The sequence below is a fragment of the Hypanus sabinus genome, chromosome 24 (assembly GCF_030144855.1).
Source record: "Hypanus sabinus isolate sHypSab1 chromosome 24, sHypSab1.hap1, whole genome shotgun sequence".
Classification (NCBI taxonomy): domain Eukaryota; kingdom Metazoa; phylum Chordata; class Chondrichthyes; order Myliobatiformes; family Dasyatidae; genus Hypanus; species Hypanus sabinus.
The window spans coordinates 30212558-30238221 of NC_082729.1; the positions used below are offsets into that span (position 1 = coordinate 30212558).

At 54.3% G+C, this 25664-nt stretch overlaps 1 protein-coding gene across 1 annotated transcript in view; it reads left to right on the top strand.

Annotated features, from left to right (window-relative positions):
• LOC132380609 (ubiquitin-conjugating enzyme E2 N) overlaps positions 1-25664 on the top strand; it is a 57067-nt gene that overhangs the window by 7003 nt on the left and 24400 nt on the right. Inside the window, exon 2 of the mRNA XM_059949538.1 lies at positions 11359-11605. Coding sequence (XP_059805521.1) covers positions 11359-11605 — 247 coding nt within the window. The remainder of the gene's footprint in view (positions 1-11358; positions 11606-25664) is intronic.

Consider the following 25664-nt stretch of genomic DNA (forward strand, 5'->3'; position numbering starts at 1 on the left):
CTTTTGCATCTTCTGTCTGATGTGACTGCCCTGGAGAAGATTCACGAGGACATTGCCTGGGAAGGAGAGTTTCCATTTTACGTAGAGACTGGGTCTGTTGTCCCTGGAGCGGAGGAGGATTAGACCTTAGCACAATACAGGCCCTCTGACCCACGATGTTCTACCAACCTTTTAACCTGCTCCAAGATCAATCTAACCCTTCCCTCCTACATAGCCCTCCAGTGTTCTATCATCCATCTGCTTCTCTGTTCTCACATTTACCATGGTCCAATAAAAACCTTGAAGCAGTTCTGTGGGTGAAAATGCCTTGTTAACGAGAGAGGTCAGAGGAGAATGGCCAACCAGTTCAAGCTGACAGTAACTCAAAGCCCTTAAATGTATTCACGGTATTGCCTCCACCACTGCCCAGACACTCTCTACTCTACATAAAAATTCAGCCACTGACATCCCCCTCCCCCCATATCAATCACCTCCAATCACCTTAAAATGATTCCCCATGTTTTAGCCATTTTCACTCTAGAGGCTACCCACTTGACGTCATCTTTATTAAGTCACCTCTCGTCCTCCTTCACTTCAAAGAGAAAAGCCAAAGCGCACTCAACCTTTCCTCCATTTCAGGCAGCTTCTTGGTAGGTCCTCTCTACCCTCTTGCAAGCTTCCACATCCTTCCTATAATGAGATCAAGCAGCCAACACTGAACTTAATACTCCGAGGATGGTCCAGCCAGAGTTTTATAGAACTGCAACATTACCTCACCGTGCTCCTCCTCAGCCTTGATGGATCTCTGGGCGTGGATAGTAAGATCCCTCTGTTCCTCAACACTGCTGCGAATCCTGCCATTAACATACCCTATCAGTTTAAGAAAGTGGCATGCAGTCGGCCCTCCTTATCCGCGGATGATTGGTTCCAGGACCCCCCCGTGGATACCAAAATTCGCGGATGCTCAAGTCCCTTATTTAACCTGTCTCAATGTGGTGGACCCAGTGGAGCCCCATTTAATGTACCTCCGTGCGGTGGTCTTTAGGACCCGGCGTAGCTCTGAATCCGCAGTGTTTCTGTCACAAAAATAATCATGATCATGATTGAAAATAAAGTGGAAGTGATAAAGCGATCGGAAAGAGGTGAAACACCATCGGTCACTGGAAAAGCGTTAGGCTACAGTCGGTCAACGATCGGAACAATTTTAACGGAGCATGTGAAAGACACTGCCCCGATGAAAGCTACAATTATTACTAAGCAACGCAGTGGTTTGATTATTGAAATACATATGTTTCTTAAGTGCATAGAAAGGTAAAATATGTACTATTTACCAAGAAAAACATTTGACTAACTGACGCTAAATAATACCGGATGTACCTCAAATCTGACTTAAAGACGGACTCAGGAACGGATCTCCTTCATAACCCGGGAACTGCCTGTACTTTTAAATCATCTGTAGATTACATATAATACCTAATACAATGTAAATGCTATGTAAATAGTTGGTATACGTATTGTTTAGGGAATAATTAGAAGGAAAAAAATAGTCTGTGCATGCTCAAACAACGAGGGCTGGAAGAGCACTTCCGGGTTTTCCTGATCCGCGGTTGGTTGAATCCACGCATGCAGAGTCCGCGGATAAGGAGGGCCGACTGTATAAAGCGACAGCTTCTGTCCTGCTGCTTTAAGATTATCATACAATGTGATGGATTCTTAACCTCATAATCTACCTCGTCATGACCTTGCAGTTTGCATTTTCCCTGGAGCTGTCACGCTCTGCTCTGCTGAGGTAAATTGGATTATTATTGCCCCATGCACCGTCAAGGATTTGTCCTGTGTACCACTTGTCTAGTCAGTTCCTTACAACAGAGAGCTGAGCCATCAATAACAATGCAGAATAAAGTGTTACAGCTACAGAGAAAAGGAGTGCTGTCACATGAAGGCAGCATCCATCGTCAGGGACCCCCACCACCCAGGCCTTGCTCTCTTTGCACTGAGGAACAGGAGCCTCAGGTCCCACACCACCAGAATCAGTTATTACCCCTCATCCATCAGTCTCCTGAACCAATTCCACTCACCTCGACACTGAACTGATCCCACAGCCTCGAGACTCACCTTGAATGAATGAATGATCTTTATTGTCATTGTACATAGACACAATGAAACCCCGTTTGGCTTCCTCTCAGGCAAATTAAATAAAGTGGTAGATAAAAACAAGACAATGATAGAAAAACAGTATTAAATAGATAAGTAGCAGAAAATAAGTTGCAGCAGCACCAGAATATCACAGTAATGCACAAAGTGCCGTTAGTGCAAGTATTTTGAGTCCTTGTGTGTGCTCACAGTTTCAGTCATTGTTCTGTGGGAATGGTATGATGGAGGCCACAGCTCTGGGGTAGAAGCTGTTCCTCAGTCTATTTGTTCTGGCTTTTAGTGTCCTGAACCTTTTGCTGGACGGCAGCGGGTCAGACAGGGAATGGCCGGGGTGTGTGGTGTCTCTGGTTGTGCTGATTGCTTTCCTCCTGAGTCTGCTGGAATAGATGGTGTCCAGTCCTGGGAGCTCCATCGCGACAATTCGCTGGGCCGCCTTCACCACGCGATGCAGGTCTTGTCGCTCAGGGGCTGTGCAGCTAGACTACCACACTGTGGCACTGTTGGTCAGGATAGTTTCAATTGTGCTCCTGCAGACGTTAAGCAACAGCTGTTGTGGGAGTTTGGCCTGTTTCAGCTTTCTGAGGAAGAAGAGTCTTTTTTTTACAAGTGTTATGTACCCCGTAACTGGGTTTCTAACCAGCAGAGAAAGAAGAATTCATTGGAGTCTGGTGGTACGATACTAAAGGTGTTTATTAATAAAAATAAGCAAAACCATATCAATAATGCAAATAAACATATAAAACCAGTTAGCAGTAATAAACCTAAAATGTAAGAATAATAATAATCAATAATAAACAAGCTCTATCGATGTCTAGGGGTAAATAAATTGTCATAGAGTTCAGTTCATGAGTGCTGATGTAGATATAGTTGTTGTATTGTAATCGTTGGAGAGCGAGAGCGAGCGAGCGAGATGTAACAGCTACAGTCAGGCAAACCTTCCTTTGCTTTCTTAATCCATCATATCGGTGTGGTCATTCAGTTATGACCTCTCCGTTCTTCTGTTGTGGACTCGTCACTCTGGCATGAGTGGACACACACACAAGTCCCAACCGGCCCTGCTTTAACACTGATAGCCTTAACGACCGACCTCCTGGTTCGGTCTTCGAAGCCCCTACCTTTCTTATGGGTTTCAACACTCAATCAGTGCCCACTGGCGTGTCTGGAGGGTGTCTCTCCAAACCTGCCTTTTATCCCTACTCACAGGGACTCAGCTATCCATCGCTCCTGAATGACTGTGTCCATCAAATAAGGCCACTCCTTCAGTCCACTGAGGAATGTTTATGAGCAAATTATTGTCCTTGCAGCGAAACAGTAAATAATTCAAAAAAGAGTCACAGTACGGTTAATCAGCAATTTCCCCCTCTCTATCATCTGTCGCCAATGTTCTTGCTTGTTTTTCCATCTCTCTTTCTCATGGTCAGCATAGCAATAGTAATAGTTCGTGTTTCTTGGGGGGGATGGTTAACTCTGTACCCCATTGTCCATCAGGTCTGTTCATCACTCATAACACAAGCATCGATTGAGGTGTTGGTAGTCCATGTCAGCTGTTTTTGACAATGTAACTCCAAGGAACTTTAGGTTTTCCACACTTTCCACTATCTCTCCATGAAAATGGAGGGGGGGGGCGTGTACTCTATCCTGTAATCTCCTGAAGTCAATGATCATCTCTTTTGTATTAGAAGTGTTGAGGACCAGGTCGTTGTCCTTACATCACTCCGTCAGAAGATCCACCTCGAGCCTGTTGGCCGTTTCATCCTCGTCCGAGATCAGGCCAACCACAGTGGTATCATCCGCAAATTTAAATATGGAGTTGGAGGTGTAGGTGAGGGTGCAGTCGTGTGTGAAGAGTGTGTGGAGCATAGGGCTCAGCACCCAGCCTGGCAGGGTGCCTGTTTTTCAGATGAGGGTGGTGGAGTTGTGCTTATCAACTCCGACTTGCTGTGGTCGGTCTGTGAGAAAGTCCATGACCCACGAGCACAGGGGGGAACCAAGCCGAGAGTGTTCAGTTTGCTGACCAGTTTATGGGGGATGACCGTGTTAATGTTGTGATTGCGTCCTCTGTGGAGCGGTTGCCCCGGTAGGCAAACTGGTGTTTGTCCAGATCAGGTGGGATTATGGCCCTAATGTGTGAGAGCACAAGTCTCTCAAAGCACTTCATGGCAACGGGTGTCAACTTAATGGACTCTATAGTTCATGTTCTCAATTATCTACCTGTTCTTACTATTATTCATTTACTTTATTATCATTTTTGTGTTTGTATTTTGTCTTCTGCACATCTTGCCTCATGCCTCAGAGGTGTGACAGCCTGCCTTGGAGTACCAAAATGTTACGTTTATCCAGTTATGTGATATGGCTCAGAATGGTGGACAATGAGGAAACGAATTGAAGCAGCAGAAGAGGATGCCAAGAATATCATGGATGAAACAAATATCTAACAAGGATGTCATGAACAGAGCAAGTGCAGAAATAGAAATGGTGTATGAGATCGTGAAAAGGCAACGTGACTTCATTGGACGTGGGATTAGGAAAGAGGAGTTAGAATGCACTGTAATTATGGGAAAGACTGAAGAGAAGAAAGCAAGATGAAGGCACAGACAAATGATGTTGGAGACAGCAGCCAGAGAACTGGAAATGAATACCAATGAATTGATCCACTTGACCCGAAACAGGAGGGTGTGGGCCATGGCAGTCGAAGCTCAAACTGGGCGTGGCACCTGATGATGACGTTGCCAGTCTTTGTGTGTAGTTTTTCATTGACTTTTATATTTTGTTCTACTGTGAAAGTGTATCTCAGGGTAGTATATGATGACATAGACAGTTTGCACTTTAGTTTTTGTTTCAGAGGTGCAGTGCAGGTAAACACTGAAATACCAGGTAGATTGTGAAGTCAGGAGTCTCTCTCGTACTAAAAAACTGTTCAGGGATCTTACGACAGTATTGTACAAAACTCTTGAGTATGTATGTGTGGGAAAAAAATTATATAGTGCGTAAGACTTTTGCACTATACTGTATATTGTCAACGTGGAGCGGAGAACAAGTTTGTAAATCTGTTGGGAGCAAATGACGTTGAGAATGGTGAGGATGGAGCGCCTGTGGGATGGAGTGGAGAGGGTGCAGACACACCCAGCCCTGAGACACCAGGCAAGGTCATTTGATTCCAAACTATTGGTTTATTGATCATTACAGAATGTCTCTCTGATGTATCCCACTCCCTCCCCTCTCCCTGCCCCCCTCTCACTCTCAGTCCACAGTAGAGTCCCAGATCAGAATCAGGTTTATCATACACCATGACATTAGTTTTTTCTTGTGGCAACAGAACAGTGCAATGCACAAAATAATTTCAGTAGTTATTCCTGACACAACAGGGGAGAGGCCCGGTGGAGTGTGGTTTCAGGTTCCTGCCTGATGGGGCGGGGGGGGGGGGGGGGGGAAGAGAGAGAATGATGGGTGAGTGGGGTTGACTGCTGTACTGAGGCAGTGACAAGTGCAGACAGAACACGAGGTAGAAGGGAAGACAGAAGAGCGGACTTGTCCTGTAACGCTGCCACGTCAGTGATGGTAAATCGGATTGTGAGCCTGTTGGGATTGTGAGGATGGGACAGGTTTCTGTGAAAGTGCTGAGCTGGATGTCAGTGGGGAGGGAGCAGTCGTTGAACCGTGACGTCGGCGGGGAGGGAGCTGTCGTTGAACCGTGACGTCGGTGGGGAGGGAGCTGTCGTTGAACTGTGACGTCGGCGGGGAGGGAGCTGTCGTTGAACCGTGACGCCGGCGGGGAGGGAGCTGTCGTTGAACCGTGAAGTCGGCGGGGAAGGGAGCTGTCGTCGAACCGTGAAGCCGGCGGGGAGGGAGCTGTCGTTGAACCGTGACGTCGGCGGGGAGGGAGCTGTCGTCGAACCGTGACGTCGGCGGGGAGGGAGCAGTCGTTGAACCGTGACGTCGGCGGGGAGGGAGCTGTCGTTGAACCGTGATGCCGGCGGGGAGGGAGCTGTCGTCGAACCGTGATATCGGCGGGGAGGGAGCTATCCTTGAACCGTGACGCCGGCGGGGAGGGAGCTGTCGTCGAACCGTGACGTCGGCGGGGAGGGAGCTGTCGTCGAACCGTGACGCCGGCGGGGAGGGAGCTGTCGTCGAACCGTGACGTCGGCGGGGAGGGAGCTGTCGTTGAACCGTGATGCCGGTGGGGAGGGAGCTGTCGTCGAACCGTGATGCCGGCGGGGAGGGAGCTGTCGTCGAACCGTGACGCCGGCGGGGAGGGAGCTGTCCTTGAACGGTGACGCCGGCGGGGAGGGAGCTGTCGTTGAACCGTGACGCCGGCGGGGAGGGAGCTGTCGTCGAACCGTGACGTCGGCGGGGAGGGAGCTGTCGTCGAACTGTGACGTCGGCGGGGAGGGAGCTGTCGTCGAACCGTGACGCCGGCGGGGAGGGAGCTGTCGTCGAACCGTGACGCCGGCGGGGAGGGAGCTGTCGTCGAACCGTGACGCCGGCGGGGAGGGAGCTGTCGTCGAACCGTGACGTCGGCGGGGAGGGAGCTGTCGTCGAACCGTGATGCCGGCGGGGAGGGAGCTGTCGTCGAACCGTGATGCCGGCGGGGAGGGAGCTGTCGTCGAACCGTGATATCGGCGGGGAGGGAGCTGTCCTTGAACCGTGACGCCGGCGGGGAGGGAGCTGTCGTCGAACCGTGACGTCGGCGGGGAGGGAACTGTCGTCGAACTGTGACGTCGGCGGGGAGGGAGCTGTCGTCGAACCGTGACGCCGGCGGGGAGGGAGCTGTCGTCGAACCGTGACGGCCGCGGGGAGGGAGCTGTCGTTGAACCATGTGGCCTTCAAGCACATTTACCTGCTGTCCGATGGCTGGCTGTGACCCTGCACACCCGTAAACCCTGTACAAATGTCTTCACTTTTCACGTTTAATTACTACTATTTCTCATTTATTCACCTGCTTGTTTCATTCTAATAGCTGCATCTCCAACTGGTACATGTTCGAACCGGTAGCCCCTACGAGGGACTGTGAGCCTCCCTCCCTCCCATTCATTGAGGGTGTTTATCAGCAGCGCTGTGTACACAGGACCCACAGTGTTCCAAGGGTCCCACCCAGCGTCCAGCATCCTCTTTGACTTTCTACCATCAGGCAGGAGGCTCCGATGCATAAGGACAAGAACGGTCAGGATGGGGAACAGCGGCTTTCAGGCCATCAGGGCTCTGAACTCCCTGCCCCATCGCATTCAAAGTGTCACTGGTTCTGTACTTTACTATATTTACTTTTTTATCTGTGCGTAATTTCCTGTGCGTAAGTTACGTGTGTGTTATGTGTACTAAGGTGCTTTGCACCCTGGTTTAGAGAAACGTTGTCTCGTTTGACGATATACATGTACATAGTTACATGACAGTAAACTCAACTTGACATTAGACTGTCTTACAGAAACACACACATCACACTTTGTGCATCCTGTCAATCCTCAGACCACGCCACTCGGGGTCTTGTGGTAATATAGTTACGATCCAACACGTACTGTCCCAGTATATGTGCTGTGTGGTCGAGAGACAATAACTTTGAGGAGGGGATGGCCCAGATGATGTCTCTCTCCCCTCTGAGATAGTGCCTCAAGGATGTTGCCAGGTCTGGAGGACCTGAGTTGAATAGGTTCGGACTTTATTCCTTGGAATGCAAGATTGAGAGATTTGATTGGGGTATACAGAATTATGAGGGTATAGATAGGGTAAATGCAAGCAGGCTTTTTCCATTGAGGTTGGGTGAGACTGCAACTGGAGGTCATTGGTTAAGGGTGAAAGGTGAAAACTAAAGGAGAACATGAGGGGAAGCTTACTCACAGGGTGGTGAGTGGAACAAGTGATGCATGCAAGCTTGATTTCAACACTTAAGGGATGTCTGGATAGGTGCATGGCTGGTAGGGGTATGGAGTGCTGTGGTCCTGGTCTGTGTCTGATGGGAGTAGATCAGTTTAAATGGTTCAGCACAGACTAGATGGGCCAAAAGGCCTGTTTCCATGCTGTACTTTTCAATTGACCTTGTGTTCCTGCAGCTTGGAATTTCTGCTCAGGAGGTTTATCTAAGAAACATAGAAAACCTACAGCACAATACAGGCCCTTTGGCCCACAATGCTGTGTTGAACGTCTACTTACTTTAGAAATTGCCTGGAGTTACCCATAGCCTTCTATGTTGCCCCATATTGACCCTTTAAATGAATCCCCTCCCGCCCTAAATAAATCTATGTTGTCTAGTTTTAGACTCCCCTACTGTGGGAAAAATACTAACAATGCCCTTCATAGCGTCTGTGGAAGTTTGTTAGGGGTCTTCGATGAAATGCTGAATATTTAAGTCGGGGGTTCCCAACCCTTCTTATGCTGTGGACAGAGCCTCAGCATTAGCTGAGAATTGTCTCGGGCGACTCTGGAGGCCAAATCGTTTGGTACATTTGTAGCAGAGGTTGATAGGTTCCTGATTAGTCAGGGTGCCAAAGGTTACAGCAAGGAGGTTAGGAGAATGGTGTTGAGAGGGAGAATAAATCATCTATGATGGAATGGCAGAGCAGACTCAATTCTACTCCTATGTAGGCACCATCGTGATGGAAAACTACCTTGTAGCAGCGTCAGGCACATAGCAACAGATGCGAAATTCACAGGAAAAACACAAGAATGGGACTTATCGGGTTTCACCTTTCCACTGCAGATTCTTCAATGAGGTCTGCTGCATGTGCACCTTACACAACCCCCCCCCCCCCACCACCACTCTCCAGGGACGGAGAAACCGGAGATCCAGCTCCCTTTTCGAGGAGTACTACACACCTCCGAGTAAACAGCCCTCTCCCTCCATCTTGTAACTGTTTCCCCTCTTTCAAGAGTTTCCTGCAGGTGGGAGCATCTCCACGTCTGCCCCAGCCTGCCCCCCTCAGGATGCGGTACGTTTTCACCCTGACAGGACATGTATCAATCAGCTTGTAAACGTACAATAGGTTTCAAAGGTACATTTAATGTCCGAGGAAAGTATGCAATATACATCATGAAATTCTTTTTCTTCGCAAACATCCACAAAAACGGAGGAGTGCCCCAAAGAATGAATGACAGTTAAACGTTAGAACCCCAAAGCCCTCCCCACACATAAGCAGCAACGAGGCCAACCAGCAAAAAGGCAACAGCACCCCTCATCAAGTACTCAAGTGTGCAGCAAAGCAACAATAAAGACACAGACTTGCAGCACCCCAAAGGCCACTTGTTCACCCGGTAATTCATTGTACCACAGGCTCTCTCCTCTCTCTCCTCCTAATAAGGGAAAAAGGGGTGTCCCCGTTTCACAGCTAGAGAGGAGACCAAAAGCAGCTTGCTGATTTATGGTGATAAATGTCTGTTGCGTCGCTTTTTCCGAGCTCTGTGCCCAAAGAACGTGGGTCTCTGGGCACACAGCCAGCTCGCTGCTCACAATATTGCGTCTCCCTCGATGCATCGGGCGGCGGCACCTCCCTCGAATCTGCCCACCTCCAGAGTCACAAAGACCTGGCGCTAGTCCTCCAGGCCGTGTCCTTGGCGTATTGAGAAGCGGCTGGTTATGAGGCCCTGAGAGTGGGTCCCGTTCCGGTAAAGAGTCGAAGTCGGCGTGCAACTCCAGGTCAAGAGAACCTCGAAAGCGGGGAAAAAAAAGAGAGATTAAAGATAGAAATAGAGCGAAAACGCAAGCAAAGGAGTGGCCATTAGGCGCCATCTTGCTGAGCTCCTCAGCTACACAGAATTTACAAGGATGTTGCCAGTGCTTGAGGAACTGAGTTGTAAAGGAAGATTATTCCCTGGAGAGTAGAAGCTTGAGAGCAGATTTGATAGAGGTATATGAAATTTTGAGGGATTTAGAGAGGGTTAAATGCAAGCAGGCTTTTTCCACTGAGGTTGAGTGAGACAGACACGAGAAGCCATGAGTTAGGGGTGTGTCAGAAACACACTGAGTCTCAGCAATTTGCAGAACGGTAAACTTTATTTTTCGAGTCTGCAGAGTCGGACCCAACCAGCTCCTGCTAGATTGAGTGCCGAATTACACTTTGCACAGTTTTTTATACCCTACTTGTTTACGACTTTGTGAGTTGCACCCATGTGAGGTGCAGACATTCTTCCTTAATCTCATTACAGAATTACAAATGTGATTACCCTTTGGCCCACTTATCAGCCTCAGCGCATTAACACCGTTATTGTTCAACCGTTAAGCATGTCTTCCCGTTACCCGTATCGCTTCTTTAATCAGCAAGCTATTGTTTCATCCTGATTTTGCAAATTGGTTTATACGTTGCCCTGCAAGTTGCTTTGCACGCTCTTTCTGTGTCAGCACATTCTAAATGGACTCCTTAAATACCGTCTTTAATTTAATCATTTCTCTCAGGGTGAAAGGTAAGGCAGGAGTTCCAAACCTTTTTGATGCCATGAACTAATACCATTAAGTATGGGGTCCGTGGACCCCAGGTCGGGAACCCCTGATTTAGAGGGTGAATTTTTCACTCACGGTGTGGAAGTGGGTTTGAAGTGGATTGTGGGTTTTACTGTAACATTGAGGATAAATTTGGCTAGGTTCAAGGACTAAGTGGGCCTCTCTGTGCTGTGGTGTTCTATGAAACTGTTACGGACACAAGCTGTTGTCCAGAGAGAGGACCAATTCCTCTCCCCGGGAGTGGGCCTGGTCAGTCTGCTTGCATTGCTGGCCTGACCTTGATGAGGGATGGGTTGGGAGGATGGTTTGTGGCTGAGGTCCGGCCAGGACAGGAATGCTCCCTGGATTTAGTGTGTTAACTGCAGGAACTGCAGGATAATGGGAATGGCTGCCGACGAGGTTGAGGGTTTCTCTAGAAGTCTTATCCCGCAGTGCTGCCTCTCGCACAGAGCAGAGATGCCTCCTGGCTGCCCTTTCCTGCAGCACGAAAGCCCCCCTCCCCGACTATCGCCTGTCCTTCAACGCAGAGAAGTACACTCGTCTTCCTTTCCAAGACTTGTCAGCACCCTTCCTGCAATACGGATAACCCTCCTCACCATCCTACCTGCCCTCAGTGTGGAATCCCTCCTCTCCGGTCCTGCTCCTCTTGGCCCCTCCCTTACTGCTGCCCATCCCACATCACTCTGCCCTCACCACCTCCTTCCTTACCACTGCCCCAGCGTTCTCCCCTCCTCCCTCAGAGAGTTGCTTCTGCAATGCACCTTGCCTCAGGTCTTTGCTCACACCCCTATGCCTGTCCACAGGAGACGCAGCGGCTGCTCGCGGAGCCGGTACCGGGGATCCGGGCCCAGCCAGACGAGGCCAATGCCCGCTACTTCCACGTGGAGATCGCAGGGCCACAGGACTCACCCTTTGAGGGGGGCAACTTCAAATTGGAGCTGTTCCTGCCCGAGGAGTACCCGATGGCAGCCCCCAAGGTCCGCTTCGTCACCAAGATCTATCACCCCAACGTCGACAAACTCGGCCGCATCTGCCTCGATATCCTCAAAGGTCAGGGACATAGTCTCCTCCATTCCACTCCCCACCCGCCCTCTCTACCTCCTATATTGCTCCTCCTCCTCCTGTCCCAGGGCCACATCCTCAAAGGTCAGGGACGTCTCCTTACCCTTAACTCAGCCTCCCCCTCCCCATCAAAATCACTGTTAATCTTTGGGGTGATATTGGGGTGACTGTGGGAGTGTGTCAGGGTGATATCGGGGTGATGACTGTGGGAGTGTGTCGGGGTGATGACTGTGGGAGTGTGTCGGGGTGATATCGGGGTGACTGTGGGAGTGTGTCGGGGTGATGACGGTGGGAGTGTGTCGGGGTGATATCGGGGTGACTGTGGGAGTGTGTCGGGGTGATGACTGTGGGAGTGTGTTGGGGTGATATCGGGGTGATGACTGTGGGAGTGTGTTGGGGTGATATCGGGGTGATGACTGTGGGAGTGTGTCGGGGTGATATCGGGGTGATGACTGTGGGAGTGTGTCGGGGTGATATCGGGGTGATGACTGGGAGTGTGTCGGGGTGATGACTGTGGGAGAGTGTCGGGGTGATATCGGGGTGACTGTGGGAGTGTGTCGGGGTGATATCGGGGTGACTGTGGGAGTGTATCGGGGTGACTGGGAGTGTGTTGGGGTGATGACTGTGGGAGTGTGTCGGGGTGATGACTGTGGGAGTGTGTCGGGGTGATATCGGGGTGATGACTGTGGGAGTGTGTTGGGGTGATATCGGGGTGACTGTGGGAGTGTGTTGGGGTGATATCGGGGTGATGACTGTGGGAGTGTGTCGGGGTGATGACTGTGGGAGTGTGTCGGGGTGATGACTGTGGGAGTGTGTCGGGGTGATATCGGGGTGATGACTGTGGGAGTGTGTCGGGGTGATATCGGGGTGATGACTGTGGGAGTGTGTTGGGGTGATGACTGTGGGAGTGTGTCGGGGTGATATCGGGGTGACTGTGGGAGTGTGTTGGGGTGATATCGGGGTGGTGACTGTGGGAGTGTGTCGGGGTGATGACTGTGGGAGTGTGTCGGGGTGATGACTGTGGGAGTGTGTCGGGGTGATATCGGGGTGATGAATGTGGGAGTGTGTCGGGGTGATATCGGGGTGATGACTGTGGGAGTGTGTTGGGGTGATGACTGTGGGATTGTGTCGGGGTGATGTCTGTGGGAGTGTGTCGGGGTGATATCGGGGTGATGACTGTGGGAGTGTGTCGGGGTGATATCGGGGTGATGACTGTGGGAGTGTGTCGGGGTGATATCGGGGTGATGACTGTGGGAGTGTGTCGGGGTGATGACTGTGGGAGTGTGTCGGGGTGATGACTGTGGGAGTGTGTCGGGGTGATATCGGGGTGACTGAGGGAGTGTGTCGGGGTGATATCGGGGTGATGACTGTGGGAGTGTGTCGGGGTGATATCGGGGTGATGACTGTGGGAGTGTGTCGGGGTGATATCGGGGTGATGACTGTGGGAGTGTATCGGGGTGATGACTCTGGGAGTGTGTCGGGGTGATGACTGTGGGAGTGTGTCGGGGTGATATCGGGGTGCTGACTGTGGGAGTGTGTTGGGGTGATATCGGGGTGATGACTGTGGGAGTGTGTCGGGGTGATATCGGGGTGACTGTGGGAGTGTGTCGGGGTGATGACTGTGGGAGTGTGTCGGGGTGATATCGGGGTGATGACTGTGGGAGTGTGTCGGGGTGATATCGGGGTGATGACTGTGGGAGTGTGTCGGGGTGATATCGCGGTGATGACTGTGGGAGTGTGTCGGGGTGATATCGGGGTGACTGTGGGAGTGTGTCGGGGTGATGACTGTGGGAGTGTGTCGGGGTGATATCGGGGTGATGACTGTGGGAGTGTGTCGGGGTGACTGGGAGTGTGTTGGGGTGATATCGGGGTGATGACTGTGGGAGTGTGTCGGGGTGATATCGGGGTGATGACTGTGGGAGTGTGTCGGGGTGATGACTGTGGGAGTGTGTCGGGGTGATATCGGGGTGACTGTGGGAGTGCGTCGGGGTGATATCGGGGTGACTGTGGGAGTGTGTCGGGGTGATATCGGGGTGACTCTGGGAGTGTGTCGGGGTGACAGTGGGTGTGTATCGGGGTGATGACTCTGGGAGTGTGTCGGGGTGATGACTGTGGGAGTGTGTCGGGGTGATATCGGGGTGACTGTGGGAGTGTGTTGGGGTGATATCGGGGTGACTGTGGGAGTGTGTCGGGGTGATATCGGGGTGACTGTGGGACTGTGTTGGGGTGATATCGGGGTGATGACTGTGGGAGTGTGTCGGGGTGATGACTGTGGGAGTGTCTCGGGGTGATATCGGGGTGACTGTGGGAGTGTCTCGGGGTGATATCGGGGTGACTGTGGGAGTGTGTCGGGGTGATATCGGGGTGACTGTGGGAGTGTGTTGGGGTGATATCGGGGTGATGACTGTGGGAGTGTGTCGGGGTGATGACTGTGGGAGTGTCTCGGGGTGATATCGGGGTGACTGTAGGAGTGTCTCGGGGTGATATCGGGGTGACTATGGGAGTGTGTCGGGGTAATATCGGGGTGACTGTGGGAGTGTGTCGGGGTGATGACTGTGGGAGTGTGTCGGGGTGATGACTGTGGGAGTGTGTCGGGGTGATGACTGTGGGAGTGTCTCGGGGTGATATCGGGGTGACTGTGGGAGTGTGTTGGGGTGATATCGGGGTGACTGTGGGAGTGTGTCGGGGTGATATCGGGGTGATGACTGTGGAAGTGTCTCGGGGTGATATCGGGGTGACTGTGGGAGTGTGTTGGGGTGATATCGGGGTGACTGTGGGAGTGTGTCGGGGTGATATCGGGGTGATGACTGTGGGAGTGTGTTGGGGTGATATCGGGGTGATGACTGTGGGAGTGTGTTGGGGTGATATCGGGGTGATGACTGTGGGAGTGTGTTGGGGTGATATCGGGGTGACTGTGGGATGTGTCGGGGTGATGACTGTGGGAGTGTGTTGGGGTGATATCGGGGTGACTGTGGGAGTGTGTCGGGGTGATGACTGGGAGTGTGTCGGGGTGATATCGGGGTGATGACTGTGGGAGTGTGTCGGGGTGATATCGGGGAGATGACTGTGGGAGTGTGTCGGGGTGATGACTGTGGGAGTGTGTCGGGGTGATGACTGTGGGAGTGTGTCGGGGTGATAACTGTGGGAGTGTGTCGGAGTGATATCGGGGTGACTGTGGGAGTGTGTCGGGGTGATATCGGGGTGATATCGGGGTGACTGTGGGAGTGAGTCGGGGTGATATCGGGGTGATGACTGTGGGAGTGTGTTGGGGTGATATCGGGGTGACTGTGGGAGTGTGTTCGGGTGATATCGGGGTGACTGTGGGAGTGTGTCGGGGTGATATCGTGGTGATGACTGTGGGAGTGTGTCGGGGTGATATCGGGGTGATGACTGTGGGAGTGTGTCGGGGTGATATCGGGGTGACTGTGGGAGTGTGTCGGGGTGATATTGGGGTGACTGTGGGAGTGAGTCGGGGTGATATCGGGGTGATGACTGTGGGAGTGTGTTGGGGTGATATCGGGGTGCTGACTGTGGGAGTGTGTTGGGGTGATATCGGGGTGATGACTGTGGGAGTGTGTCGGGGTGATATCGGGGTGATGACTGTGGGAGTGTGTCGGGGTGATAACGGGGTGATGACTGTGGGAGTGTGTCGGGGTGATGACTGTGGGAGTGTGTCGGGGTGATATCGGGGTGACTGTGGGAGTGTGTCGGGGTGATATTGGGTTGATGACTGTGGGAGTGTGTCGGGGTGATGACTGTGGGAGTGTGTTGGGGTGATATCGGGGTGATGACTGTGGGAGTGTGTCGGGGTGATGACTGTGGGAGTGTGTCGGGGTGATATCGGGGTGACTGTGGGAGTGTCTCGGGGTGATATCGGGGTGATGACTGTGGGAGTGTGTCGGGGTGATGACTGTGGGAGTGTGTTGGGGTGATATCGGGGTGATGACTGTGGGAGTGTGTCGGGGTGATATCGGGGTGACTGTGGGAGTGTCTCGGGGTGATATCGGGGTGATGACTGTGGGAGTGTGTCGTGGTGATATCGGGGTGATGACTGTGGGAGTGTGTCGGGGTGATGACTGTGGGAGTGTGTCGTGGTGATATCGGGGTGATGACTGGGAGTGTGTCGGGGTGATATCGGGGTGACTGGGAGTGTGTTGGGGTGATATCGGGGTGACTGTGGGAGTGTGTCAGGGTGATATCGGGGTGATGACTGTGGGAGTGTGTCGGGGTGATGACTGTGGGAGTGTGTCGGGGTGATATCGGGGTGACTGTGGGAGTGTGTCGGGGTGATGTCGGGGTGATGACTGTGGGAGTGTGTCGGGGTGATGACTGTGGGAGTGTGTTGGGGTGATATCGGGGTGATGACTGGGAGTGTGTCGGGGTGATATCGGGGTGACTGTGGGAGTGTCTCGGGGTGATATCGGGGTGATGACTGTGGGAGTGTGTCGTGGTGATATCGGGGTGATGACTGTGGGAGTGTGTCAGGGTGATATCGGGGTGATGACTGTGGGAGTGTGTCGGGGTGATGACTGTGGGAGTGTGTCGGGGTGATGACTGTGGGTGTGTGTTGGGGTGATATCGGGGTGATGACTGTGGGAGTGTGTCGGGGTGATATTGGGGTTGATGTGGGAGTGTGTCGGGGTGATATCGGGGTGACTGTGGGAGTGAGTCGGGGTGATATCGGGGTGATGACTGTGGGAGTGTGTTGGGGTGATATCGGGGTGCTGACTGTGGGAGTGTGTTGGGGTGATATCGGGGTGATGACTGTGGGAGTGTGTCGGGGTGATATCGGGGTGATGACTGTGGGAGTGTGTCCGGGTGATATCGGGGTGACTGTGGGAGTGTGTCGGGGTGATATCGGGGTGATGACTGTGGGAGTGTGTCGGGGTGATGACTGTGGGAGTGTGTCGGGGTGATATTGGGGTGATGACTGTGGGAGTGTGTCGGGGTGATGACTGTGGGAGTGAGTCGGGGTGATATCGGGGTGATGACTGTGGGAGTGTGTCGGGGTGATATCGGGGTGATGACTGTGGGAGTGTGTCGGGGTGATGACTGTGGGAGTGTGTCGGGGTGATATCGGGGTGATGACTGTGGGAGTGTGTCGGGGTGATATCGGGGTGACTGTGGGAGTGTGTCGGGGTGATATCAGGGTGATGACTGTGGGAGTGTGTCGGGGTGATATCGGGGTGACTGTGGGAGTGTGTCGGGGTGATATCGGGGTGATGACTGTGGGAGTGTGTCGGGGTGATGACTGTGGGAGTGTGTTGGGGTGATATCGGGGTGATGACTGGGAGTGTGTCGGGGTGATGACTGTGGGAGTGTGTCGGGGTGATGACTGTGGGAGTGTGTCGGGGTGATGACTGTGGGAGTGTGTTGGGGTGATATCGGGGTGATGACTGTGGGAGTGTCTCGGGGTGATGACTGTGGGAGTGTGTCGGGGTGATGACTGTGGGAGTGTGTCGTGGTGATATCGGGGTGATGACTGTGGGAGTGTGTCAGGGTGATATCGGGGTGATGACTGTGGGAGTGTGTCGGGGTGATATCGGGGTGATGACTGTGGGAGTGTGTCGGGGTGATGACTGTGGGAGTGTGTCGTGGTGATATCGGGGTGATGACTGTGGGAGTGTGTCGGGGTGATATCGGGGTGACTGGGAGTGTGTTGGGGTGATATCGGGGTGATGACTGTGGGAGTGTGTCAGGGTGATATCGGGGTGATGACTGTGGGAGTGTGTCGGGGTGATGACTGTGGGAGTGTGTCGGGGTGATATCGGGGTGACTGTGGGAGTGTGTCGGGGTGATGACTGTGGGAGTGTGTCGGGGTGATGACTGTGGGAGTGTGTTGGGGTGATATCGGGGTGATGACTGTGGGAGTGTGTCGGGGTGATATCGGGGTGACTGGGAGTGTCTCGGGGTGATATCGGGGTGATGACTGTGGGAGTGTGTCGTGGTGATATCGGGGTGATGACTGTGGGAGTGTGTCAGGGTGATATCGGGGTGATGACTGTGGGAGTGTGTCGGGGTGATGACTGTGGGAGTGTGTCGGGGTGATATCGGGGTGACGACTGTGGGAGTGTGTTGGGGTGATATCGGGGTGATGACTGTGGGAGTGTGTTGGGGTGATATCGGGGTGACTGTGGGAGTGTGTTGGGGTGATATCGGGGTGATGACTGTGGGAGTGTGTCGGGGTGATATCGGGGTGATGACTGGGAGTGTGTTGGGGTGAGTTGGGGTGATGACTGTGGGAGTGTGTTGGGGTGATGACTGTGGGAGTGTGTCGGGGTGACTGTGGGAGTGTGTCGGGGTGATATCGGGGTGGTGACTGGGAGTGTGTCGGGGTGATGACTGTGGGAGTGTGTTGGGGTGATATCGGGGTGATGACTGTGGGAGTGTGTTGGTGTGACATCGGGGTGACGACTGTGGGAGTGTGTTGGGGTGATATCGGGGTGATGACTGTGGGAGTGTGTTGGGGTGATGACTGTGGGAGTGTGTCGGGGTGATGACTGTGGGTGTGTGTCGGGGTGATATCGGGGTGATGACTGTGGGAGTGTATCGGGGTGATGACTGTGGGAGTGTGTCGGGGTGATGACTGTGGGAGTGTGTCGGGGTGATATCGGGGTGCTGACTGTGGGTGTGTGTTGGGGTGATATCGGGGTGATGACTGTGGGAGTGTGTCGGGGTGATATCGGGGTGATGACTGTGGGAGTGTGTCGGGGTGATGACTGTGGGAGTGTGTCGGGGTGATGACTGTGGGAGTGTGTCGGGGTGATGACTGTGGGAGTGTGTTGGGGTGATATCGTGGTGATGACTGTGGGAGTGTGTCGGGGTGATGACTGTGGGAGTGTGTCGGGGCGATATCGGGGTGATGACTGTGGGAGTGTGTCGGGGTGATATCGGGGTGATGACTGTGGGAGTGTGTTGGGGTGATATCGGGGTGATGACTGTGGGAGTGTGTTGGGGTGATATCGGGGTGATGACTGTGGGAGTGTGTCGGGGTGATATCGGGGTGACTGTGGGAGTGTGTCGGGGTGATGACTGTGGGAGTGTGTCGGGGTGATATCGGGGTGATGACTGTGGGAGTGTGTCGGGGTGATATCGGGGTGACTGTGGGAGTGTGTCGGGGTGATATCGGGGTGACTGTGGGAGTGTGTCGGGGTGATATCGGGGTGACAGTGGGAGTGTGTCGGGGTGATATCGGGGTGACTGTGGGAGTGTGTCGGGGTGATGACTGGGAGTGTGTCGGGATGATATCGGGGTGATGACTGTGGGAGTGTGTTGGGGTGATATCGGGGTGATGACTGTGGGAGTGTTTCGGGGTGATATCGGGGTGCTGACTGTGGAAGTGTGTCGGGGTGATATCGGGGCGTTGACTGTGGGAGTGTGTCGGGGTGATATCGGGGTGATAACTGTGGGAGTGTGTCGGGGTGATATCGGGGTGATGACTGTGGGAGTGTGTCGCGGTGATATCAGGGTGATGACTGTGGGAGTGTGTCGGGGTGATGACTGTGGGAGTGTGTCGGGGTGATATCGGGGTGATGACTGTGGGAGTGTGTCGGGCTGATATCGGGGTGACTGTGGGAGTGTGTCGGGGTGATATCGGGGTGACTGTGGGAGTGTGTCGGGGTGATGACTGTGGGAGTGTGTCGGGGTGATGACTGTGGGAGTGTGTCGGGGTGATATCGGGGTGATGACTGTGGGAGTGTGTCGGGGTGATGATTGTGGGAGTGTGTCGGGGTGATATCGGGGTGATGACTGTGGGAGTGTGTCGGGGTGATATCGGGGTGACTGTGGGAGTGTGTCGGGGTGATGACTGTGGGAGTGTGTCGGGGTGATATCGGGGTGATGACTGTGGGAGTGTGTCGGGGTGATATCGGGGTGACTGTGGGAGTGTGTTGGTGTGACATCGGGGTGACGACTGTGGGAGTGTGTTGGGGTGATATCGGGGTGATGACTGTGGGAGTGTGTTGGGGTGATGACTGTGGGAGTGTGTCGGGGTGATGACTGTGGGTGTGTGTCGGGGTGATATCGGGGTGATGACTGTGGGAGTGTATCGGGGTGATGACTGTGGGAGTGTGTCGGGGTGATGACTGTGGGAGTGTGTCGGGGTGATATCGGGGTGCTGACTGTGGGTGTGTGTTGGGGTGATATCGGGGTGATGACTGTGGGAGTGTATCGGGGTGATGACTGTGGGAGTGTGTCGGGGTGATGACTGTGGGAGTGTGTCGGGGTGATGACTGTGGGAGTGTGTCGGGGTGATATCGTGGTGATGACTGTGGGAGTGTGTCGGGGTGATGACTGTGGGAGTGTGTCGGGGTGATATCGGGGTGACTGTGGGAGTGTGTCGGGGTGATATCGGGGTGACAGTGGGAGTGTGTCGGGGTGATATCGGGGTGACTGTGGGAGTGTGTCGGGGTGTTGACTGGGAGTGTGTCGGGATGATATCGGGGTGATGACTGTGGGAGTGTGTTGGGGTGATATCGGGGTGATGACTGTGGGAGTGTTTCGGGGTGATATCGGGGTGCTGACTGTGGAAGTGTGTCGGGGTGATATCGGGGCGTTGACTGTGGGAGTGTGTCGGGGTGATAACTGTGGGAGTGTGTCGGGGTGATATCGGGGTGATGACTGTGGGAGTGTGTCGCGGTGATATCAGGGTGATGACTGTGGGAGTGTGTCGGGGTGATGACTGTGGGAGTGTGTCGGGGTGATATCGGGCTGATGACTGTGGGAGTGTGTCGGGGTGATGACTGTGGGAGTGTGTCGGGGTGATATCGGGGTGATGACTGTGGGAGTGTGTCGGGGTGATATCGGGGTGATGACTGTGGGAGTGTGTCGGGCTGATATCGGGGTGACTGTGGGAGTGTGTCGGGGTGATATCGGGGTGACTGTGGGAGTGTGTCGGGGTGATGACTGTGGGAGTGTGTCGGGGTGATGACTGTGGGAGTGTGTCGGGGTGATATCGGGGTGATGACTGTGGGAGTGTGTCGGGGTGATGATTGTGGGAGTGTGTCGGGGTGATATCGGGGTGATGACTGTGGGAGTGTGTCGGGGTGATATCGGGGTGACTGTGGGAGTGTGTCGGGGTGATGACTGTGGGAGTGTGTCGGGGTGATGACTGTGGGAGTGTGTCGGGGTGATATCGGGGTGCTGACTGTGGGTGTGTGTTGGGGTGATATCGGGGTGATGACTGTGGGAGTGTGTCGGGGTGATATCGGGGTGATGACTGTGGGAGTGTGTCGGGGTGATGACTGTGGGAGTGTGTCGGGGTGATGACTGTGGGAGTGTGTCGGGGTGATGACTGTGGGAGTGTGTCGGGGTGATATCGTGGTGATGACTGTGGGAGTGTGTCGGGGTGATGACTGTGGGAGTGTGTCGGGGCGATATCGGGGTGATGACTGTGGGAGTGTGTCGGGGTGATATCGGGGTGATGACTGTGGGAGTGTGTTGGGGTGATATCGGGGTGATGACTGTGGGAGTGTGTTGGGGTGATATCGGGGTGATGACTGTGGGAGTGTGTCGGGGTGATATCGGGGTGACTGTGGGAGTGTGTCGGGGTGATGACTGTGGGAGTGTGTCGGGGTGATATCGGGGTGATGACTGTGGGAGTGTGTCGGGGTGATATCGGGGTGACTGTGGGAGTGTGTCGGGGTGATATCGGGGTGACTGTGGGAGTGTGTCGGGGTGATATCGGGGTGACAGTGGGAGTGTGTCGGGGTGATATTGGGGTGACTGTGGGAGTGTGTCGGGGTGATGACTGGGAGTGTGTCGGGATGATATCGGGGTGATGACTGTGGGAGTGTGTTGGGGTGATATCGGGGTGATGACTGTGGGAGTGTTTCGGGGTGATATCGGGGTGCTGACTGTGGAAGTGTGTCGGGGTGATATCGGGGCGTTGACTGTGGGAGTGTGTCGGGGTGATATCGGGGTGATAACTGTGGGAGTGTGTCGGGGTGATATCGGGGTGATGACTGTGGGAGTGTGTCGCGGTGATATCAGGGTGATGACTGTGGGAGTGTGTCGGGGTGATGACTGTGGGAGTGTGTCGGGGTGATATCGGGGTGATGACTGTGGGAGTGTGTCGGGCTGATATCGGGGTGACTGTGGGAGTGTGTCGGGGTGATATCGGGGTGACTGTGGGAGTGTGTCGGGGTGATGACTGTGGGAGTGTGTCGGGGTGATGACTGTGGGAGTGTGTCGGGGTGATATCGGGGTGATGACTGTGGGAGTGTGTCGGGGTGATGATTGTGGGAGTGTGTCGGGGTGATATCGGGGTGATGACTGTGGGAGTGTGTCGGGGTGATATCGGGGTGACTGTGGGAGTGTGTCGGGGTGATGACTGTGGGAGTGTGTCGGGGTGATATCGGGGTGATGACTGTGGGAGTGTGTCGGGGTGATATCGGGGTGACTGTGGGAGTGTGTTGGTGTGACATCGGGGTGACGACTGTGGGAGTGTGTTGGGGTGATATCGGGGTGATGACTGTGGGAGTGTGTTGGGGTGATGACTGTGGGAGTGTGTCGGGGTGATGACTGTGGGTGTGTGTCGGGGTGATATCGGGGTGATGACTGTGGGAGTGTATCGGGGTGATGACTGTGGGAGTGTGTCGGGGTGATGACTGTGGGAGTGTGTCGGGGTGATATCGGGGTGCTGACTGTGGGTGTGTGTTGGGGTGATATCGGGGTGATGACTGTGGGAGTGTGTCGGGGTGATATCGGGGTGATGACTGTGGGAGTGTGTCGGGGTGATGACTGTGGGAGTGTGTCGGGGTGATGACTGTGGGAGTGTGTCGGGGTGATGACTGTGGGAGTGTGTCGGGGCGATATCGGGGTGATGACTGTGGGAGTGTGTCGGGGTGATATCGGGGTGATGACTGTGGGAGTGTGTTGGGGTGATATCGGGGTGATGACTGTGGGAGTGTGTTGGGGTGATATCGGGGTGATGACTGTGGGAGTGTGTCGGGGTGATATCGGGGTGACTGTGGGAGTGTGTCGGGGTGATGACTGTGGGAGTGTGTCGGGGTGATATCGGGGTGATGACTGTGGGAGTGTGTCGGGGTGATATCGGGGTGACTGTGGGAGTGTGTCGGGGTGATATCGGGGTGACTGTGGGAGTGTGTCGGGGTGATATCGGGGTGACAGTGGGAGTGTGTCGGGGTGATATCGGGGTGACTGTGGGAGTGTGTCGGGGTGATGACTGGGAGTGTGTCGGGATGATATCGGGGTGATGACTGTGGGAGTGTGTTGGGGTGATATCGGGGTGATATCGGGGTGCTGACTGTGGAAGTGTGTCGGGGTGATATCGGGGCGTTGACTGTGGGAGTGTGTCGGGGTGATATCGGGGTGATAACTGTGGGAGTGTGTCGGGGTGATATCGGGGTGATGACTGTGGGAGTGTGTCGCGGTGATATCAGGGTGATGACTGTGGGAGTGTGTCGGGGTGATGACTGTGGGAGTGTGTCGGGGTGATATCGGGGTGATGACTGTGGGAGTGTGTCGGGGTGATATCGGGGTGATGACTGTGGGAGTGTGTCGGGGTGATATCGGGGTGATGACTGTGGGAGTGTGTCGGGGTGATATCGGGGTGATGACTGTGGGAGTGTGTCGGGCTGATATCGGGGTGACTGTGGGAGTGTGTCGGGGTGATATCGGGGTGACTGTGGGAGTGTGTCGGGGTGATGACTGTGGGAGTGTGTCGGGGTGATGACTGTGGGAGTGTGTCGGGGTGATATCGGGGTGATGACTGTGGGAGTGTGTCGGGGTGATGATTGTGGGAGTGTGTCGGGGTGATATCGGGGTGATGACTGTGGGAGTGTGTCGGGGTGATATCGGGGTGACTGTGGGAGTGTGTCGGGGTGATGACTGTGGGAGTGTGTCGGGGTGATATCGGGGTGATGACTGTGGGAGTGTGTCGGGGTGATATCGGGGTGACTGTGGGAGTGTGTCGGGGTGATATCGGGGTGATGACTGTGGGAGTGTGTCGGGGTGATATCGGGGTGACTGTGGGAGTGTGTCGGGGTGATATCGGGGTGACTTTGGGAGTGTGTCGGGGTGATATCGGGGTGACTGTGGGAGTGTGTCGGGGTGATGACTGTGGGAGTGTGTCGGGGTGATATCGGGGTGATGACTGTGGGAGTGTGTCGGGGTGATGACTGTGGGAGTGTGTCGGGGTGATATCGGGGTGACTGTGGGAGTGTGTCGGGGTGATATCGGGGTGACTGTGGGAGTGTGTCGGGGTGATGACTGTGGGAGTGTGTCGGGGTGATGACTGTGGGAGTGTGTCGGGGTGATATCGTGGTGATGACTGTGGGAGTGTGTCGGGGTGATATCGGGGTGATGACTGTGGGAGTGTGTCGGGGTGATGACTGTGGGAGTGTGTCGGGGTGATATCGGGGTGATGACTGTGGGAGTGTGTCGGGGTGATATCGGGGTGACTGTGGGAGTGTGTCGGGGTGATATCGGGGTGACAGTGGGAATGTGTCGGGGTGATATCGGGGTGACTGTGGGAGTGTGTCGGGGTAATGACTGTGGGAGTGTGTCGGGATGATATCGGGGTGATGACTGTGGGAGTGTGTTGGGGTGATATCGGGGTGATGACTGTGGGAGTGTTTCGGGGTGATATCGGGGTGCTGACTGTGGAAGTGTGTCGGGGTGATATCGGGGCGTTGACTGTGGGAGTGTGTCGGGGTGATATCGGGGTGATAACTGTGGGAGTGTGTCGGGGTGATATCGGGGTGATGACTGTGGGAGTGTGTCGGGGTGATATCAGGGTGATGACTGTGGGAGTGTGTCGGGGTGATGACTGTGGGAGTGTGTCGGGGTGATATCGGGGTGATGACTGTGGGAGTGTGTCGGGGTGATATCGGGGTGATGACTGTGGGAGTGTGTCGGGGTGATATCGGGGTGATGACTGTGGGAGTGTGTCGGGGTGATATCGGGGTGATGACTGTGGGAGTGTGTCGGGGTGATAACTGTGGGAGTGTGTCGGGGTGATATCGGGGTGATGACTGTGGGAGTGTGTCGGGGTGATATCGGGGTGACTGTGGGAGTGTGTCGGGGTGATATCGGGGTGACTGTGGGAGTGTGTCGGGGTGATGACTGTGGGAGTGTGTCGGGGTGATATCGGGGTGATGACTGTGGGAGTGTGTCGGGGTGATATCGGGGTGATGACTGTGGGAGTGTGTCGGGGTGATGACTGTGGGAGTGTGTCGTGGTGATATCGGGGTGATGACTGTGGGAGTGTGTCGGGGTGATATCGGGGTGACTGGGAGTGTGTTGGGGTGATATCGGGGTGATGACTGTGGGAGTGTGTCAGGGTGATATCGGGGTGATGACTGTGGGAGTGTGTCGGGGTGATATCGGGGTGATGACTGTGGGAGTGTGTCGGGGTGATGACTGTGGGAGTGTGTCGGGGTGATATCGGGGTGATGACTGTGGGAGTGTGTTGGGGTGATGACTGTGGGAGTGTGTCGGGGTGATATCGGGGTGACTGTGGGAGTGTGTCGGGGTGATATCAGGGTGATGACTGTGGGAGTGTGTCGGGGTGATATCGGGGTGACTGTGGGAGTGTGTCGGGGTGATATCGGGGTGATGACTGTGGGAGTGTGTCGGGGTGATGACTGTGGGAGTGTGTTGGGGTGATATCGGGGTGATGACTGGGAGTGTGTCGGGGTGATGACTGTGGGAGTGTGTCGGGGTGATATCGGGGTGATGACTGTGGGAGTGTGTCGGGGTGATGACTGTGGGAGTGTGTTGGGGTGATATCGGGGTGATGACTGTGGGAGTGTCTCGGGGTGATGACTGTGGGAGTGTGTCGGGGTGATGACTGTGGGAGTGTGTCGTGGTGATATCGGGGTGATGACTGTGGGAGTGTGTCAGGGTGATATCGGGGTGATGACTGTGGGAGTGTGTCGGGGTGATATCGGGGTGATGACTGTGGGAGTGTGTCGGGGTGATGACTGTGGGAGTGTGTCGTGGTGATATCGGGGTGATGACTGTGGGAGTGTGTCGGGGTGATATCGGGGTGACTGGGAGTGTGTTGGGGTGATATCGGGGTGAT